Raw genomic sequence first — 21,836 nt, 5'->3', positions numbered from 1 at the left:
GCCTTAAGCACTCCAATTTGTTCAAAGTAAACATGCCAGGCCCACCTCGACATTCAATGAAGAGCAGCGGGGTGGGATTTCATTGGGGTCCACTTACGGCGCGCAGGAACCGCATGCGGATTAACCACGGTAATGTAACAAGTACCACAAGTACCACGAGGCATTGTAGTAGCAATCAAAGGGACGCACCATCATTTAAATATTGTAAAAAGAAAACATATATCAACACCTGCTGTCACTGAAAACGTCCGCAGCAATCCCAAGCGCTACTGGAGTCTCATCAACACACGGAGAAGGACGGAGTGGATTCCTGTCAGTGTGAACGACAACGATGCAACAGCAGACGGCGCCGATTGCAATGAACTGTTGAACAGGTATTTCTTCTCCAACTTCTCCCCTCCCTTACAAAACCAACCGCTCCCTCACGTAGGTACAGCTTCAAACAGAACCCTATCAAGCATAATTACCACATCAAGTGAAGTTCATAACCTTCTTCAAACTCTTCGTACCAACAAAGCTACAGGTGGCGACACTATAGGTCCTCCTTTCCTAAAAAATACTACCAGCACTCTTTGCGTCCCACTCTCTAAATTTTTAACAGATGTTTTGCCGCGGGCTATTTTCCTACTACCTGGAAACAGGCAAATATTGTTCCACTTTTCAAATCAGGCAACAAATTTAATGTTTCATCTTACCGACCAATTTCTATCCTCCCCACACTGTCCCTTATCTTTGAAAAAATTATACACCCGCATCTCCTCACATTCACTTTGCCGTATATCTCAACCAAGCAGCATGATTTTCTACCAGGTGGATCTTGTCTAACAAACCTGGCCACTCTGCATAGCTTTGCATTGCATGCCATTGCAGCTAAATCACAGCTGGATATCTGCTACGTAGACATTTCGAAAGCTTTCGATTCTGTAGACCATATTCTGTTGCTCCATAAATTCTCCGAACGATTTAATATACGTGGCAGTCTTCTGGCCCTTCTTGCTGGCTTTCTACATAACCGTTGGCAGAGAGTGGTAATATCAGGCACTTTATCCTCATGGTTACCAGTCACCTCCGGTGTGCCACAAAGCAGTACTCTTGGCCCCTTGCTGTTTCTTTGTTTATGGACGATCTGCCGTCCGAACTCAACGAAACAGCGAATACCCTACTCTTTGCTGACGACTGCAAGGTATTTAGGGAGATCAGGAGTCCAGCAGATGCAGCTCTGCTACAGTCCTCACTTAATGCTCTCTCGAACTGGTGCCGTACTTGGAAACTTATTCCCAATCCACAAAAATGCAGTCACATGACCATAACACTATGTAAATCTCCTCTACCGATATCATATTACCTACTCGACAAGCCCATCACCGTAGTTACGCAACAGCGCGACCTAGGTGTAATATTCGATACAATATTACAATTTAAGACCCACACAAAAACATATACAACCAAGGCTATGAAATTACTAGGCATTCTCTATCGCTTCACAGAAATTTCTGACCCCATTGCTCTTTGTCACTTCTTCCTCACGATCATTCAACCTCTCAAACTACTGCTCTCCGATTTGGACAACAGCCTCCCCCTCCAATACTAAGCAGTTAGGCAGAGCCGTGTCCTTCTTTGCTGCAATTCTAAGGAACAGAAACCCCAAGCTCCGAAATCTGTCTACGCAGCAGGTATTAATGACAATTAATATGTCATAATACCAGTATAAATGGTCCGTTATTGGACATTATAAATTTTCCAGCTAACTCATTCCTGGTTGCCAGCGTTTCGCCCCCATGTGCTAGGCTGGGCTCATCAGTTGGTACCTAGCACACCTACCAAGACGCTGGCTAGTGCATACCGTGGAGGCCACTGCGTAGGCTAATTGTAGCCTAGCCTATATTGGTATTATTAAAAATCAAGACTAGTTCGAGGAAACGACCAATAGTTGCATTTCACCGTCTACAACTAATAGATTACAGAAGCATGCCTCAAATCAACACATGAAGCAGAATATTTGCAACGCATTTAAGATTTTAAACTTTAGACACTATTGAGTTAACAGAATTTACGACTCAAATTCTAATACAATACGTCAACTAACAATTGTTTTTAAAAAACAAAGAACTTTAGAATTTTAGCCAAATCTCGTTATTGTGAAGATATTACTGTGTTTTGGATGTCAATGTTATTAGAATCAACAAATATCCCAATTTTAGCACTGTCATTTAAATTGTTAAACTGTCCATTGTGCTTACAAATGCCTATGTTTACATACTTTACCACTTAGTTTTCAGAATCATAATTAAGTACAAATTAGTTATAAGCAAATTAACAATGACAGGTCTTAACCTTCAGATAAATTACAAAGGCTGAGGATGTTTGAAACCAAGTGAAACATGTTCCTTTTAATGTAGTGTTGTAGCAATGTGAACTTATCATCATCATCATCATCATCATCATTTCCCTTTATCCAGCTGTAGCTGGGTAGGGGCAAATATGGTTCGTCTCCACTTTCTTCGGTCTTTCCACCACTCCTCCTCCAACACTGTGTCCCAGTCCAGGTTTCTTTCTATAATGCTGCGTTGGATGGTATCCTTCCATCTCAACCGTGGTCGTCCACGGCCTCTCCTTCCTTGGATTTGCATTTCCATCACCTTTTTTGGCATTCTTTCGTCGCTCATTCGCTTTATGTACCCAAACCACCTTAGTCGGCTCTTCTCTATTCTATCATTCATTTTTTCCACTCCAATTTCTTCCCGGATTTTCTCATTCCTTATTTTGTCTCTTCTACTCTTCTGTATCATACTCCTCAAGAATTTCATTTCGGCTGCCTGTATTCGACTCTCATCCTTCTTTGTCATTGTCCAAGTTTCTGCTCCGTAAGTTGTTATGGGTACGTAATACATCTTGTACATGGTTTCCTTTGCTTCCATTGGCACATCTTTGTCCCATAACATGTTTCTTGCACTATGATAGAAACAGCTTCCAGCTTGAATCCTCTTACTAATTTCAGCTTCCAGTCGAGCATTCTCCATTAATTCACTCCCCAGGTATTTAAACGTCTCCACTACTTCCAGGGGCTTGTCTGCAAGTCTAATCTGACCTTTCCCTTCTTTCTCCCCTCTAGTCATAACAAGAGTTTTACTCTTTTCTACACTTATTTTCAATCCACATTCTTCAATCTTCCTATTCACCACATTCAACTGTTCTTGAACCTTCCTGTCGTCTTCTCCCCAAATCACAATATCATCTGCAAATAACATCATGTTCATTTCTCTTCCTCCATATACTGCTTTTGCTGTTCTCATGTCATCCATTACTATTGTAAACAGGATTGGTGATAGAACATTCCCCTGTCTCAGCCCACTAATTATTTTGAACCAACTTGTGTTTGCACGCAACTACAACATTCCTTATACAATGCCATGATCATTTTTATTAATTCCTGTCCAATTCCTTTTTGCACCAGACTGTCCCAAACTTTCGTCCTAGGGACACTGTCATATGCCTTTTCAATATCAATGAATGTCATCACCATATCATTCCCGTACTCCCAATGCTTTTCCATTAGTTGTCTCATAATGAAAATGGGCTCTATTGTTGACCTTCCACTTCTGAAATCAAACTGATTTTCCTGTATCTGATTCTCAACCCTCAACTTTATTCTACTTTCCAGTATCCTTTCCATTATCTTAGCAACATGGGGTATTAGAGTAATTCCCCTGTAGTTCTTCAAAACTTTATCACCTTTCTTGAAAATTGGGATGATTATTCCTTTTTGCCAATCCTCAGGGACCTCCTTATTCTCCCAGACATTCCTGAGAACCCGATATGTCCACTGCAGGCCTACAGCTCCAGCTGCCTTTATCATCTCCACTGAAATTTCATCTATTCCAGCAGTTTTTCCATTCTTCATCTTTCTTACTGCCATTTCAATTTCATTCATTGTAATTTCTTTATCCATTTCTTCGTCAACTAATTGCCTTTCCTGGTCGTCCATTGAATGACTGTCATCCGTTCTTATGTTCAGCAGCTTCTGAAAATATTCTCTCCATCTATTTCTTATTTCTTCTGGCTTTGTTAAAATTATACCACCTTCATCCTTCACAAATCTGGTGTTTACTTGATCTCTCTTTTTGTTTCTTAAGATACCATACAGTAATTTCTTGCTGCCCTGCGTATCATCTCTCAATGTCTGTGTGAATAAGGCCCAGCTTTTCCTCTTTTCTTCCTCCACTACTTTCTTGGCCAAATTCTTTGCCTGCACATATTTTCTTCTACTTTCTTCAGTCTTAAATGTTTTCCATGCTTTCCATGCCATTTTCTTTTCCTTCACTTTGCCCCTGCCTATGTGAGTCCCATTCGGTACGGCGGAGATGGCGGAAGGGGCATACCCGTAGCGTCTGTACTCCAGAGGAGTGGCTACGAAAGGCGTCTGTCTCCATGTTAGGGGCGGCCTAATTTTGAACCTGGCAGTAGGTATAAAATGCCTTTGGGTGTGGCGAGCCCATCGTAACAATAGCCTATATGGACAAAGCAGATATGGTGCCTCGGAAAAGGTTAGGGCGTCCCCTGTTAAAAGCGACGCGCAGCTCTTCAGGTGCTGGGGGAACTGTGAAAAATGGGCAACCAGCACCAAACTACATCAAAATTGTAACAGTTAATGTACTGACACTGACGGGAAAGACAGAAGAACTGGTTGACTTCATGATAGAAAAAGATATAGCCATACTTGGACTGTGCGAGACCAAGAAGAGGGGTATAGGGGAGATCCCTCTGAGAGAAGGATACAGGCTGTATTACAGCGGAGGACCTGAAGCAAAAAATGGAGTGGCCATCATACTTAGAAGAGAAATCCATGAATATCTGGAATATACAAAGTACCTCAGCGATAGGATGATGATGATGATGAGACTCCACTTTGAAAATGGCGTGAAAGATCTACTTCAGTTGTATGCCCCACAAACTGGTTGCATAAATGAACATCTAGAGGACTTCTTAGAGGAAGTGGAGAGACAGATAGAAGATAAGGAAGTACTATTGATGGGAGATCTAAATGCACAAGTTGGAATGGAAAGACAAGGAAAGGAAGATGTTATAGGGCCCTTTGGATATGGAACTGTAAATCCAGAAGGCGAGTTGTTGGTGTTGCATGAGGAATCAAATGATTGTTGGAAACACCTGGTTTAGGAAGAAGAACAGTCAGAAGATTACAAGGTATGATTAGGAAGACAGACGAACAAAGACCATGATTGATTATATAATCATAGAGAAAGAACACCGGAAGAACCTTGTAGATGTAACAGCCATGCCTGAAGAAGCCTTTGGTAGAGATCATAGAGTTGTGATAGGAAAATTGAAAGTTGGAAAGACTGAAAAACCCCCAGGAAATGTGAAAGACAAAGAAACACACTGGTGGAATGTGAACTTCTAACAACACAAAATCAATTGTATTGAAAAGGCCGAATAGAAAAATAAAAATTTGTATGCAAATTAACGACGGTGGCTGCACATTTTCGACTTACCACCACCGGCAGGACGTCCCATGAACCATGCCAGTTAGACACTGACAAGCGATGAACCGACAGCGTGGTATTCCGACACTACCTCCCTGTGTCGGGAGTGGTAATTTGTGCACCTGCTGCCTTCTCTGGATGTGGTAGCCGTTTCTCAGGCTCCCTCTCCGGAATCAAACCCTGATTCCCCGTTACCACCATGGTAGGCATAGAACCTAGCATCGACAGTTAATATGGCAGACATTTAAGATATGTCGCTGGTACGAGCAGACAGATTGATTTTGATCTAATAAAAACGTCCCTTCCATTTCTGGTCGGGACTGTTGGCATGTATTAGCTCTAGATTTACCATAGTTATCGAAGTACAGTGGTACGATCTGAGGAACCATAACTGATTTAATGAGCCATTCACGGTTTCACCTTAATTTGGCTTGCACTGAGACAAGCATATTACTACTGGCAGGATCAACCAGGGAGCTGGCTGGCTCGAGAGCCGAAACCGAACGCCGTAGTCCCCCGCTGCTGAGTGCGGCCCGCGGGACACAGACTTGTTTTGCTCAGTTGGCCGGCAGAGTGACCACCGACCAAAATTCCTTAGGCCGCCAAACACGGGCTCTCACCTAGCCGGTGGGCCTGCCATAGGAAACAGGTCCCTTCACCATCCATCGTCACGCCTCCACTTCGTCCGCTGCTGAGGCCAGCAGGACCATACAAGAGGCATAGGACACAACATTCTCACGCCCAAGTGAAGGCGAGCGGTTACCAACATTACTGAACGCCGCATCTGAGCAAGAACACTGGGTGTGCAGAGGCTCGCAGCATTGCAGTTGTGGGCAGGTTCCTGCCTCTCTCAAATTATGCTTTCCTTCTAGGAACCATATTTTTCATATAAAGGTCAAAGGCAAGCATTTATACAAGTGGAGGCACAGGCTCCCTCTAGTGCACCGTCACTTCACTGTCCTACATAAGAGGCTTGCAGTGGTGACTCAATGACGCACTAGCTGCCAGCATCTTGGAAAGGTGAAGCAATCCAACTAAGTCTACTGCTACACTGGGGTGAAACACTGGTAATTTCACAATTGTAAAAGCCTAAAGAACTTAATGTTCATAGTATGGAAAGTAATGCAGCAGAAAGTATTTGAAAAACAAATGAAAGAATATGTGCAAGCAATGTACAAAAATAGTTGCATCTGCGCCCAGAAACATCTAGGGAGTATAGAGTAGTTTTCAAATAAAACTGTACGTCAAGGATGATGCTGTTACCACTGTTATTCATAATGGTTAAAGACGAAATGGTGAAGGAGATAATGGTATTGGCTTTATGTTCCAGAAATGCTGTGGTACCGAGCACCTTCAAATACCACCGGACTAAGCCAGGATAAAACATGCCAAACTAGGGTCAGAAGGCTGGCGCCTCAACCGTCTGAGCCACTTGATCCAGCTTGTGGAGGAGAGAAAGGAAAAATATGGGGATAGGGAGCTAAAGGTAATACTCTTTACAGATTGTATTGTGGTGTGGGAAGCAAACAGAGGAAGTACAAGGGCAACTTGACATGCTGAGTGAGATCATTGAATACTATGGAATGAAAATCAGCATGACTGAGCAGGTGGCTGTGCTGTTTGGGCAACGTAGGGGGTGAGCTGCATTAAGGAGATATTGGGTTCGATTCCCACTGCCGGCAGTCTTGAAGGTAGATTTATGTGGTTTTCCATTTCTACACCAGGCAAATGCTAGGTCTATACCTTAATTAAGGCCATGATCACTTCCTTCTCTCTCTTAGCCCTTACCTATCCTATTGTTGTCGCAAGACCTATCTGTCTTGGGGCAACATAAAGCAGATTGTAATAAGGGAAAAAAAAAAAGAAGAAAAAAACAGCGTGGAAAAGAGTAAAACAAGGGTGTTGACACAAGGAGAAAGAGAAGGAAAAAGAATGATAAAACTTAGTGAAACAAAACCTTGAAATTGTAGAGTGGTTCAGGTAATAAATAGGGAAGCAAACCAATGATGCAGGACGAAAGGCAACATGGAGTTCAGAAGAAGGATGCAACAGGGAAACAGTGTGAGAAACCTGGTGTGGAGGAAGGAAGTATCAATGAAGTGTTAAGAGGTGATGAAGATGTACTAATGGCCAATACTGACATATGCAGTGGAGATCTGGACAATGACAACAAGAGAATAAAATCCTGGCCAGTGAAATTAAATTTTTATGTACGATGAGTGGCAAGAAAGGACAGAGTAAGAAATGAAGATGTCAGAAAGGAAATCAAGAGTGTAACAGCTTGTAAGACAGAATGGAGAAAAAATAAATTTAGATGGCTTAGACATGTTCAGAGGAAGGATATTGAAGTGATCGATGGAGACCCAGATAGCAGGAAGGAGTGCAGAGACTAGCAGGTTGAAAACAATCAAGAATAGTATTACAACAAACCTGGGTTGGAACATAGTTGAGGAAAAATGTTGGTTGGATAAATGAGAGAGAAAAGTGCCATAAATATCACAACCCAACCCAGCAGGAAATGAAGAAATCTGATGATATGAAGGACGATCTAGAGCAACGCGATATTCGAGTAATTCCAACCACACTTTTACTGTGGGAAGAAAAAAAAAACTCCTTAAATCATAAATTTACAATAATATTTAAAACTTTTACCACAGTTCAAATGACAGCAAAAAAGAGTTTTACCCCCCAAGTTTTCAGTTGTGAAGGAATGCTTTTCAGTAAATACTAGCCTGTATGTTGAAAACAAGCATTAACATCACAGCCATACACACCACTCTCCTGCAGACCAGGCTTCTGGAGTATTTCTGGAGAGTAGATCTCCTGGACAGGACATTTATAACCTAGGATATAAACACAGTATTGTCATTTTTGAAGACATTCTAGTCTGCAGCTCTTTGCAAACTTTTGCATCACAGCAATGTTACTTTGCCGACTGCTGTAAGAACTAGAGATCAGCTGCATGCTGATTTTTGTCTGAGGGGCTGGAACCAAGCTGTTTTTTTTTTTTTTTTAAATTACAAAGATCATTAGGCCTGTCAATTTTCTGCACTCAAACAGTGACCTAATGTGAAACTACTTACTTCCAAGAAACCATATCTCTGAAGATAGATAGCAAGATAGCCAAGTAGGAAATTACCAGGGTTGGAACGTCAATAGTGACTACTTATTTACTACTAAAACCATACTGTTGGTTTCACAGCACAATCCTGATATTGGCCAGTACAGATGCAGGCGCCTCGCAATGCCCGCGTCATCGTTGAGACTACGTCTCGGTTTGCTCCAAGGTCTCGGACTACTAAGACGTCTGGCTCCATGGCTAAATGGTTAGCGTGCTGGCCTTTGGCCACAGGGGTCCCGGGTTCGATTCCCGGTAGGGTCGGGAATTTTAACCATCATTGGTTAATTTCGCTGGCACAAGGGCTGGGTGTATGTGTCGTCTTCATCATCATTTCATCTTCATCACGACGCGCAGGTCTCCTACGGGTGTCAAATCAAAAGACCTGCACCTGGCGAGCCGAACATGTCTTTGGACACTTCCGGCACTAAAAGCCGTAAGCCATTTCATTTTTTTCATTTACTAAAAAGAAAAAAGTGATACCTGTGTGAAATGTCTACATTCCTTCAAAGTAGTCACCAGCGTTGCCTAGAACTTGTTGAAAGTGATGTGGAAGTCGCACAATCCCCGTAGCAGTGCCTGTTCTTTTGATGTCTCTGATCGAGCGATCTGCTGCCTGCAGAATCTCGTGAAAAGTCAGGAAGCGGATGCCACGAAGTGGTTCCTTCCTCTTTGGGATCAAATTAAAATCATAGTGGGTTAAGTCCAGTGAATATGGTGCATGGAGAAGCACTTCCGAACCCCCCAAGGATTATACTGCAACAGTATGTGTTAGAATGGCACAATTGCAGTTGCAGACCAGAATCATCATAAATTTCACTTAGTAGGGGTTTTGATGAACTTTTATGTGGTGGCCCATAATGATGCCACTAATTAAATTGGCATTGAAGTTCATGTTCATATGATCTGGCTCATATCTTATCAAGTGCAATAATATGATGTAAGAAAGTATATCCTTCACAAAAATAGTGGACTAAGCAAGTGTCATTGCATCGTATCCATCACAGCACCTCCATCAACTCCAGGGAACCCGCCACAATGCAATTTCCTGCTATTATTAACAGCCTTTTTTTTTTAGAACAAAATGCAGCATAGTCTTATGTGATAACTCGTCTCATGACCCAACTTGTGTATCGTCTGATGTCAATCTGTGGCTGATAATAGTATGGCAACATCCTATACTTCCTCTTCACTGACAGTAGGGTGACCCAATCAAGCCATGTCTACTAGGCTTCCTCGTTCTTTATTAAATGTACTAATCAACCTTGCCAATCTTCCGTATGGTAATGCTGTTTTCCTATATGCCTTATGAAGACCTTCATGGCATTGCTTAGCTGGGTGGCCATGGGGCAGATTGAAATTTCAGCCAACTTCGCTATTCCTGTTTCGTGAATCAACATGGCAAACGCACAATACACAACTGTTTAGAGTGCCAACTTGCACAAGATTGACGAAGTCTCACCACAGTGCATGCACGCTGCATCGGGAGAGTCCATTTACTGTGAGGTAGGTTAGACATACACTAAGAAGTGGTATAAGGGACAATGATCAATTCCATTTTGTTTTGCATCCACAGTAGTACTGCCACTGAAGTTCCAACCCACCTACATGCAATATACAGTACTAAGGCGGTTTGAAACGTCCGTGCAAAGTCCGAAAGATGGCACCACCGGCGCGTATCGAGATCATGTTTAGTTAGTAGCATCTCTTGAATGAACGCACACCAAGTTTCAGCCATATTGGTCTATTTCTTTGTGTTTGGCATTCTTGTGAATCAAGGAAGTCGAGTGATTTTCAGGAAATGGATGAAAAAGAATTTTGTGTGGTGATTAAAGATTACTTTATGAAAGGAAAAATGCCTCAGCAGACTAAAGAGAAGCTTGATAAATATTATGGTGATTCTGCACCTTCAATTAGAACAGTTTATAAGTGGTTTGAAAATTTTCGGACTGGCTATATGGGCACAAGTGACGCTGAACGTTCTGGACGGCCTGTGGAGGTTACGAATCCAGAAATCATGGATCAAATTCATGATATGGTGATGGATGACAGAAGAGTTAAGGTGCGTGGGATTGCTAATGCTGTGGGCATCTCGACTGAACTACATATTTTGCATAAACATTTGAACATGAGAAAGCTATCCGCAAGATGGGTGCCGCGTTTGCTCACGCTTGACCAAAAACGGTATCATGTGAAGTGTTGCAAGGATGGTTTGCAGCTGTTGCAGAAGAATCCAGAGGACTTTAAACGTTTCGTCACTGTGGGTGAAACATGGATACATTACTATACTCCTGAGACCAAACAAGAATCTAAACAATGGGTTACCAAGGGGGAATTTGAACCAAAAAAGGTGAAGACCGTTCCTTCAGCCAGAAAGGTTACGGCGACTTCTTTTGGGATTCGCAAGGGATAATCCTCATCGACTATCTGGAAAAGGGTAAAACTATTACAGGTGCATATTATTTATCGTTATTGGACCGTTTGAAAACAGAGCTGCAAGAAAAACGCCCGCAATTGGCCCACAAGAAAGTCCTTTTGCATCACGACAATGCACCAACACACACCTCAGCAATTGTGGTCGCAAAATTAATGGAAATAGGATTCCAACCCGTTTCACACCCCCCCTATTCTCCAGACTTGGCTCCTTCAGACTACTATTTGTTCTCTAATTTGAAGAAATGGCTGGCGGGACAAAGATTTTATTCAAACGAGGTGGTGATTGCAAACACTAATGGATATTTTGCAGACTTGGACAAATCCTATTATTCGGAGGGGATCAACAAACTAGAACATTGTTGGACAAAGTGTATAAGCCTAAAAGGAGACTATGTCGAAAAAAAAAAAAAAAAAAAAAAAAAAAAAAAAAAAAAAAAAAAAAAAAAAAAAAACAAACCCAAACACGTAAGTAGTTTTTATTTTTGCACGGACTTTTCAAACACCCCTCGTAGAACCTCGATTATACGTTCCCAGAAACAAAGTTTTCTCTTATTGTTAGTTCAAATTACGTGGTCCTGTGAGCATCCTAAAGAAATCACGTAGTAAAAATCCAGCACTATCCATTCCTCGAAGAAACAATTTCCCGGATCAACCGTCCAGAAATTTCAGGCCCATCAACGCTAAATCCTCGTTCACGCGTTTTTCAAGAAACTGTATCTCATGAAAGGATGGCTATGGCATACTTACAGATCTTGGTGTTAAACGTCCCGTCATTGCGGTAATTTGAGGAAGTACTGCACTGGAAAAGCGATCAGCTGTGAACTTGCGAAGGGACTATCTTAGCACCGCATTCGGATGATATTGTTTAGAGAATCCTCGGAAACCATAAAGCAGTGTGTCCACAACAACTGGAAGGCGAGAGAGCGCATTTCAACAGCTCCATTTGAAGACAGAACGAATTTAGTCAAATGTTCGTACTTGCAAAACGTCTACATGATGTCCAGGGTTAGATGTTTATTTTTTTTACTTTTTTTTTCCCCGAGTGTATTGCTGAGCAGGTTTTCAGCATTTCCCTCAGGGCACTGTATAGTCACTGGACCTTTCAGGCAGGAATCTAAACGGCTCCTCCTTAAGTAACAACACAAATTTAGTATTTAATATTATCGTATACGATATCAGAGCAGATGTTGCACCTTACAGACATAAAGCTATCAGAGGTTTTGGGATTGCCTATTACTGTTTTCGTCCTAATATGAGACTGGGAATTTGATGTTTTTGTCTTAAAATATTATCAAAACTGCAAGTAGTTTTATTTGCACACGTTACATGTAAAAGCTTTGTATCATTTCGCACTCGTACCGACTTGTACAGAGAGCGCGCTTTCCAGCTGAGCTCAAGGTCAAGAATAATCGTAACTTCGGAAGTATTAATGATATTTTTTCTCTTTCCAATTTGATTGTGATTAGTGACAGGCAGAATTGAATATAATGCATTTGAGAACTTGAAGATCGATACTTACATTCAAAACCATATTCTGAAGTTCAACAAATCTTTAAAAGTCGATGTAGGCCTAATTTACGCAGTACAAGATTTCCATAAACTGACTATGAACAGCATACAGGTGACCAAATTACAATGGAAGATAAAAATGGATTTCGGCATCATATTGGGCGCTTTTGCACCTAATGTGCTTTATTTCATTAGATTAGAGAATTAAAAACTACTTGTGGCCGACTGTTGTTTGGCTTGGCATTACTGGTACAGTAGAAGTCCACTATAGCGAGTACGGCATATAACGACAACTCCGTTATAGCGACGACTTTTTTCTGTCCCTTCAAAATTCCTATATTAAACTGTGTATCGTCCTTCGGTTACAGCGAGAACCCTATCACTGGCGCATCCGTTATTACGAGCGATTAAGCACGCACGATTTTTTCCGTTACCAATATTTATACACCCCAGTGATGATATTGCATGCGATAGATTACCTTCGGCATCGTTTCCTCGCTATGTGCACTAGCGATTTATCTCGTCGACATTCGTAGGCGATGTCGGATTAGATTAGTAATACCCGTTGACAGCTATTCTGTAAAGAAAATTCGAAATGAAAGAGAACATAATTTCGTAATAAATGCGTAAATAACGTGTCCGATAACGATTGTTAACTCGAAGGCTGACTAAACTACCGCTTAATTTTGAGGCTAAATACTGCAGTTAAGAATGGGAAAAACTTTGATATACGGCAGAGTGCTTAATTGATTTCAGAGGTTAGTTTATATTTTGTTGTGTCTGGTTAAATTACGGAAGGCTATTATGCAAATTTATAGCGAGAAAGTTATAATTTCTCTACTGGCGCTTGAAGTGTGTTTTCATCACATGTATAGTACGGTTAAGTTAGGATACATGACGCTGTTTGAATAAGAAAACTGAAATGTTTGCAACAAAATGGGATCGATCATCTTCGGTACGGTACAGTTTTCTCACTTTGTGCACTTGCGATCTCTCTCGTTGACATTCAAAGGCGATGTTGGAGTTGATTAGTAACACCCATCGACTGCTGTTCTCTAAAGAAAATTCGAAATGAAAGAGGATAACACGTTTTCGTATTGAATGCGTAAATAACGTGGCCGATAGCAGTTAACTCGTTAAAAATAAAGACTGAAGTAAACGATATCTTCCTTTTAATGTTATATACGGAAATTAAGTAACAATGTAATACACCTCAAGATATGGCAGAGTACATCACTGATTTCAGAGGATATTTCATATCTTCTCACGTCTAGCTACGGCTATTTACATGTAAATTTTTCGCGTAGAGGTTACTTCTCTACACGCGTTTCAAATATATTTTCATGATAGGCTACATATACGGTTAGGTGACGCTGTTTGAAGAAGAAAGCTGAGGTGTTTGCCACAGGAATCTCTGGAGTGATGCCGTATTTTTCCGAACCAAAGACTTTTTTTCTCTCAGAATCTCATGCGAAAACTTAAGGGTTGTTGCATTCGCGGCCTAACAGTAAGTTAATTGATACCACTGGCAACTACCGCAGTAACCACGCTGCTTCCTTTCACATGCGCACAGACCTCGTTGACAATAAACGACCGCCTCTTTACTACACTATAAATGGTCCGTTATTGGACATTATAAATTTTCCAGCTAACTCATTCTTGGTTGCCAGCGTTTCGCCCTCGTGTGCTAGGGTGGGCTCATCAGTTGGTACCTAGCACACCTACCAATACGCTGGCTAGTGCATACCGTGGAGGCCACTGCGTAGGCTAACTGGAGCCAGCGGCAGTGCCAATGCACTAAGAGACTTTGTCTCATTATCAAAAATTGATGCCTGCTTGGCCATCAGATGACATAGATATTGATTCCCATAGGGAATCTGATGAGTTAGCTGGAAAATTTATAATGTCCAATAACGGACCATTTATATTGGTATTATAAATTTACTCATTCAGGACAAATATTTCAGATTCCCTATGGGAATCAATATCTATGTCATCTTTACTATGCATCGCTAGCCGCAACAACCGGTTGTGCAGTGCCTGTGTGTTTCTCAAATCTGCAGAATGGCATCAAAACATGCGGCCCTTCGAATTCTTAGAAAAGCCATGGCTACTCAGTGGCAGAGTCATAACGCGTCTATTGTACTTGACGCTTAGTAAAATTAAGGTTTATAGACAGCAGGAATATTTCCGTGATGGATAGTCGTATTGTAAAGATACGTGGAAAAGGTATTGTCGGCAAATTTTCAACGGGTTCTAGTCGATATTATGATGCCAATTTTAAGTTAAAGTTTATTAAACACTCGAAAATGTAAAATAATTGTGCAGCGGCAAGATTATACGGCATAGGCCTAAAAAATTATAAAATCCTTTTAGTAACAACCACCTACTCAATACAATACATTACTCATTGAATTATAAACACCTCATGATTATTGTTACTGAAAGGATTTTATAATTTTAATATATTGTCCTCAATACGGTTCTATTATGAGATTAATTACATGTAAAATAGGCCTAAAAAGCCAATATTTGGCGTTAGCGTGAAGACAAAGAGCTAAAAAATGCGTACTGTACAAAAAATGCATTCAGTGGTCCGCAACAAGGACACTTTAAAGAAGTCGAAGATGAAATTGTGAGGTATGTGCACGAAAAACGCAAGGGCGGTTGGCCATACCGTGGCGCAATAAACTCATTCGTTGACTTTCAACGTTCGCGATTAGGCCTATACATCGCTAGCCGCTGAATTTGGCCGAACCCGACAAGCGAGATGTGCCGGTTATATCGGACGCGGCGTAACAGTAACAGTTTTATAGACAGCAAGAATAATTTCCTGACGGATCGTTGTATTGTAGAGAAGCATGGAATAGGTATTGCAGGAAAATTTTCAACGAGTTATCTTCGGTATTATGATGCCAATGGTCCTTAAACCCGCGAAAACAAAGAATTGTGCAGCCAGAAAACAAAAAAAGGAAATACGGCGTGACGAAAGTCAATGTTTGGCGTCTAAAAATAGTCTAAAAATGCGTAGGCCTACTGTACAACAAGGCATTCGTATGATTTTACCTACTTCTTTTTGAGCTTGATTTACATTTTTTGAAGAGAAAAGTGGGCTTCATCTTGGATTCGAAGAAATACGGGACTATATTTTTTTCAGAATGAAATTAAACATACACTTTCACGTAGTATCGGATTATGAAAAATAACAAACAAGTAAGCCGTAGTGTGGATATCATCTGCGGAAACAAAAGTTTTGAACAAAATGATTGCCGTTTCGTACATATTTTAATGTGCATGAAGGGTTTTCCGACTTTTATACAAAAATCTGATATAACGACAATCCGTTATAGCGAGTGAATTTTTCGCTGTTGTGAATTCTCACTATAACGGACTTCTACTGTATTTGATTTTTGGAAGAGTTTGGCTGATCGAAGTTGCTGAACGGAAAGAAGTTTTCAGAGGAAACTGACAAAGTTTCCCCACTAAAACTGAATGTATAGTTTCAAGATTTAAGTCACGTACCGGTAATTAACGTTCAAAGCCGGCCCCGCAGTCTAACTCGCCTGCCTCTCATCCGGAGGGCCCGGGTTCGATTATCAGCCAGGTCAGGCATTTTTACCAGGATATAAGGGCTGGTTCCAGGATCATTCATTCTACCAATACCTTTAATTGAGGAGCTATTTAATGGTGATATGGCGACCCTGGTGTAGAGAGGCAGGAATAATGGCCGAGAGGATTCGGCACACTGGCCATGCGTTGCCCCGTAATCTGCAGGCCTTCGGTCTGAGGGAGGTCACTTGGTAGGTGAAAGGCTCCTTGGGGCTGTAGTTAGGTTTGGTTTAGGGGTGTTTGTAAGATTATAAGTATACATATTTAATTTTTGTGATGTTTAGCCAAATCGATGAGGGTTCATTCGTTCCCGGATTTTCCATTTTCCCGCGTTGTACGTTGTTTTTTGCGGGGTCCCTCCAAAAACAGAGAATCAAGGTTCCACAGTACGGTAAAATTAATAATGGCATTTTTTCTCCAAAAGTCTAAAAAAAAATGCAAAATAAATATATTTTTCAAATATGATACTTCAATAAAAACATGCATTTTTATGCAAATCCTTGGTTTATGTACAAGACAAATCAAAGAGTAGTATTTTTTTTTAAAAACCTTGTATTCATTTCTTTTGTCACCCATTGGGTAGTTTCATTGGTACTCATCTCTTAAGAAAGGAAGTTTATTTAAAAATTATTACAATAATACACTTTTTCCTCCAATTATATTCTTCGCAAAAACCAATGAAAAATCCCAAAGTTAATAGAATACTTACAGGTACGCCATTCCAGGGAGCTGTACTGCCACTGGCTGGTGCTTGTGACATCACCCTGAGGATAGTGCTACCGCCAGATTCAATGCATTGTGTGTTAAAAGTGTACAGTTAGCCGAGTGGTTCTTCTAGTGAATCTTGTTAGGTATTTTAATTACACTCCACTTTGTTAAGTATCTTTAGAGGACAACATTTATCATTTAAAATTAATAAGAAAACATGGCGCCTCATATCTGTAGCTGTGATGATACACTCACAGTGGCGACTACAAAATTGAGAAAACATTTTATGAACAAAGTACTCGAACTAATAAACATATAAATGAGGTAAACGCTGAATTCAGCACTTTTTAACTTAACATAAAGGACAATTAGTATACAACTTATTACAGTTAATTATCACAGCTTCAAAAGAAAGATTCGAGAACGTAGTGGAACACACAATCATCAGTAATAAAAGACACATAGCATGCTGTTCTAACATTCAAAAGAAGCACAAGAACTGTAAAGGCAGAAATTTTCCCAATGCTGCTTCAAATGCAACAAAGCTAGGACTAAGAAAACTAATACAATAATTTTTTTTGCAACACTTACTGTTGTACTGCCACCAGCTTCAGGAACAGGTGATACTTCCGGAGCTTTGAACTTCTCAGCAGCAGCCACCTGTGCTTGTTGACTCAGGTCCTCAATCTAGAAACATAAGAAGTACTCAAAGGTATGAATTACATCAAATGGAATGCCAATATTTAAGCTGTCAAACAGGGATAATTTGTATGAAAAAAGTTTGCACCAATGACACATTACAAACAGTGACAGTGAGTTAGACTTTGTCTCTCCACAACACCATGAATTCACTAAAGGTTTAGTCAAAAATAATCATCATCATACATTACCTTTTCCAGATTCTCACATTATTGTTTCTACACCCCACTAACTACAGTAGAAGTCCGCTATAGCGAGTATGGCATATAACGAGAACCCCGTTATAACGATAAGTTTTGTCCGTCCCTTCAAAATTCCTATATTAAACTGTGTATTATCCTTCGGTTACAGTGAGAACCCTATCACTGACGCATCCGTTATTACGAGCTATTATGCGTGTTCCATTTTTCCGTTGCCGATATTTATGCACCCAGTCATTATACTGCATGTGATCGATCATCTTCGGTACGGTTTCGTTTTTCTCGCTATGCCCACCAGCGAGCTCTCTTGTCGACATTTGAAGGCAATGTTGGAGTCGATTAGTAATACCCGTCGACTGCTCTTCCGCGAGGAAAATGAAAGGGGGCAACATATTTTCGTAATAAATGCGTCAATAACGTGTCTGATAGCCGTTGTTAACATGTTAAAGATAAACACTGAATAAACAATCGCTTAATTTTAATGCTAAATACCACAATTAAGTAAGAATGAGATAGGCCTACACCTCAAGATATGGCAGAGTGCGTCATTGATTACGAGGTTCGTTTATATTTTCTCGCGTCCGTTAAATTACGGAAAGGCTATCATCATGTAAATTTATAGCGAGAAGGTTATAATTTCTGGTTAAGTGTAAGACAGGGACACGTGTCCCTAACTTTGCCAGTTAAAATAAACCATATCTATTTATCTATCTATCTTATAATTTCTCTACTTCCGCTTGAAGTGTTTTCATCATACATATAGTACAGATAAGTTAGGATATGTGACGCTATTTGAATAACAAAACTGAAACGTTTGCCACAAAATGCAATCGATCATCTTCAGTACAGTATAGTTTTCGCACTATGTGCATTTGCGAGCTCTCTCGTCAACATTCGAAGGCAATATTGGAGTCGATTAGTAATACCCGTGGGGCCGATGACCTTCGATGTTAGGCCCCTTAAAGCATCAAGCAGTAATACCCGGCGACTGCTTTTCTCAAAAGAAAATTCGAAATGAAAGAGGATAAGACGTTTTCGTAATAAACGCGTAAATAACGTGGCTGATAGCAGTTGTTAACTCGTTAAAAATAAAGGCTGAAATAGACGATCTCTTAATGTTAATAGTATACCGTATACTGAAATTAAGTAAGAAAGTGATACACCACAAGATATGGCACGGTACTATCACTGATTTCTGAGGATAGTTTATATTTTCTCGCATCTCATTAAATTTCGGAAAGCTATTCTCATGTCAGTTGTTAGCGAGGTGGTCATCATTTCTCTACATACGTTCCAAATAAGTTTCCATGATATATATACGGTTAGGTTAGGTGATGCCGTTTGAAAAAGAAAACTCAAATGTTTGCCACAGAAGCCTCTGTATTTCTTCGAATCCAAGACGACCTTTTTCAGAATCTCTTGTGAAAAATCAAGGGTAGTTTTGCATTCGCGACCTGATAGTAATGAACACCACTGGCAACTACCGCAGTAACCACGCTTTTTCACCTCCCCCCCCCCCCCCCCGCGCGCACACACAAAACTCGTTGACAATAAACGGCCGCCTCTTTATCATAGACGTACATCCCTAGCCACGGCGACCAGTCGTACAGTGCCTATGTGTAACATCACTGGATCTCGGAAAATAGTGAAGAGAGAATGACATTCTACTTTTCTCTACAAAAACGTTTCTCAAATCCAGAATGGCATCAAAACATGTGAGCCTTCGAATTCTTAGAAAGGCCACGGCTATCAGTAGCAGAGTTACAACGCGTCTGCTGTACCTGACGCTTAGTAAAATTAAGTTTTATAGACAGCAGGAATAATTTCGTGATGGATCGTTGTATTGTAAAGATACGTAGAACAGGCATTGCCGGAAAATTTTCAACGTATTCTCGTCGATGTGATGATGCCAATTTTAAGTTAATGGCTACTAAACACTCGGAAATGTATAATAATTGTTCAATTGCAAGAAAATACGGCATAGCCCTAATTAAAGCCCATATTCGGCGTTACCGTGAAGACAAAGATAGCTTAAAAATGCGTACTGCAAAAAAAAAGGCATTCAGTAGCCCGCAACAAGGACGCTTTAAAGAAGTTGAAGATGAAATTGCGAGGTATGTGCACAAAAATGCATGGGCGGAATTCCCATACTGCGGCACAATAAACTCGTTGGTTGACTTTTGAAGCCCGCGATTAAGACCTATACAAGTAATAATAATAACGTAAACGTTTCCACCTTTTCAATACTAAAATATATTCACAAAATTATAAATTACACGGTACTAGTTTCGACCCATCTAGGGGTCATCATCAGCCGTATTGGAGCAAAGATAACTTTTGGCGAAATCCTAAGAAAATGTTATTTTAAAGAATAACAAGTGAAATGAGATATTATGGTAATAGTTAATAATACAAGGAATATACATACTAAGAGGTTTTTAACAAAGAATAAAGTATAAATGGGGTGTTGTAAAAATTATAATCATGGAAATCAGTAAGTTCTTGTATTGAAATGACATATATAAAATTATATATGGCTTAGGAAGAGGGCTTACGGTGGGGCTGAAGGGTGCGGGAGAAAGTGTAATTGTCTTGGAAAAGTACCTTTGATTAAATTTAGGATTGAGTTTAGGTTGGCTGCATTATTGTTTCTGAGGAAAGTGATAAATAGATCGAAGAGTATGTTGGGTTTCTCTGAGATTTCATTGAGATTGTGACTGGCATTAAAGTATTGGTCTAGGTGTATGTAATAATTTTCCATTATGTTGAGTAAAGGGCCCTTGTTTGCTAATACGAGGATGTCCATGTCTTGTTCAATATTGGTGAAATTATGGTTATAATCTTGCATGTGTTGGCCGATGGCTGAAAACCTGTTGTATTTTATTGCGTTAGTGTGCTCGTGGTATCTGATAATGAAGTTTCTCCCGGTTTGCCTGATGTAGGTTTTTTTACAGGTGGTACATTTGATCCTATAAACTCCTGATTTTAAAAAACTGCTGGTCTTGTTGATGTGTGAAGTATTGTATAAAACGTTCATGTTCTTATTGTTGGTTTTGAAGGCTATTTTAACGCCTTGTTTCTTAAAGATGTTGTAAAAAAACCTACATCGGGCAAACCGGGAGAAACTTCATTATCAGATACCACGAGCACACTAACGCAATAAAATACAACAGGTTTTCAGCCATCGACCAACACATGCAAGATTATAACCATAATTTCACCAATATTGAACAAGACATGGACATCCTCGTATTAGCAAACAAGGGCCCTTTACTCAACATAATGGAAAATTACTACATACACCTAGACCAATACTTTAATGCCAGTCACAATCTCAATGAAATCTCAGAGAAACGCAACATACTCTTCGATCTATTTATCACTTTCCTCAGAAACAATAATGCAGCCAACCTAAACTCAATCCTAAATTTAATCAAAGGTACTTTTCCAAGACAGTTACACTTTCTCCCGCACCCTTCAGCCCCACCTTAAGCCCTCTTCCTAAGCCATATTTCATTTCAATACAAGAACTTACTGATTTCCATGATTATAATTTTTACAACACCCCATTTATACTTTATTCTTTGTTAAAAACCTCTTAGTATGTATATTCCTTGTATTATTAACTATTACCATAATAACATCTCATTTCACTTGTTATTCTTTAAAATAACATTTTCTTAGGATTTCGCCAAAAGTGATCTTTGCTCCAATACGGCTGATGATGACCCCTAGATGGGTCGAAACTAGTACCGTGTAATTTATAATTTTGTGAATATATTTTAGTATTGAAAAGGTGGAAACGTTTACGTTGTTATTATTATTACTTATATATTATTCTCAGTTCAATACGGACCAAAAACATGAAATTCATAACCATTAAGACCTATACATCGCTAGCCGCTGAAGTTGGCCGAATCTGGCAAGCAAGACGTGCGTGTAGCGGCAGCCAGTTATATCTGACGCTGAGTGAAAGTAACAGTTTTATAGTAAGCAAGAACATTTTCCTGGTGGATCGTCGTATTGTAGAGGCGTGCAATGTGTATTGCGGGCAAA

General features: G+C 40.2%; 1 protein-coding gene across 3 annotated transcripts in view; it reads right to left on the bottom strand.

The window, feature by feature from the left end:
* Nucleotides 1–21,836, bottom strand: part of Nacalpha (nascent polypeptide associated complex protein alpha subunit) — a 74,835-nt gene that overhangs the window by 8,107 nt on the left and 44,892 nt on the right. For all 3 annotated transcript variants that reach the window (XM_067147667.2, XM_067147666.2, XM_067147665.2), the window contains exon 4: nt 17,473–17,568. In XM_067147667.2, coding sequence (XP_067003768.1) covers nt 17,473–17,568 — 96 coding nt within the window. The remainder of the gene's footprint in view (nt 1–17,472; nt 17,569–21,836) is intronic.

The sequence above is a fragment of the Anabrus simplex genome, chromosome 5, assembly GCF_040414725.1.
Source record: "Anabrus simplex isolate iqAnaSimp1 chromosome 5, ASM4041472v1, whole genome shotgun sequence".
NCBI classification, from domain to species: Eukaryota; Metazoa; Arthropoda; class Insecta; order Orthoptera; family Tettigoniidae; genus Anabrus; species Anabrus simplex.
The sequence above is the reverse complement of the archived record's forward strand: the minus strand, read 5'-3'. Positions and strand labels throughout refer to the sequence as shown.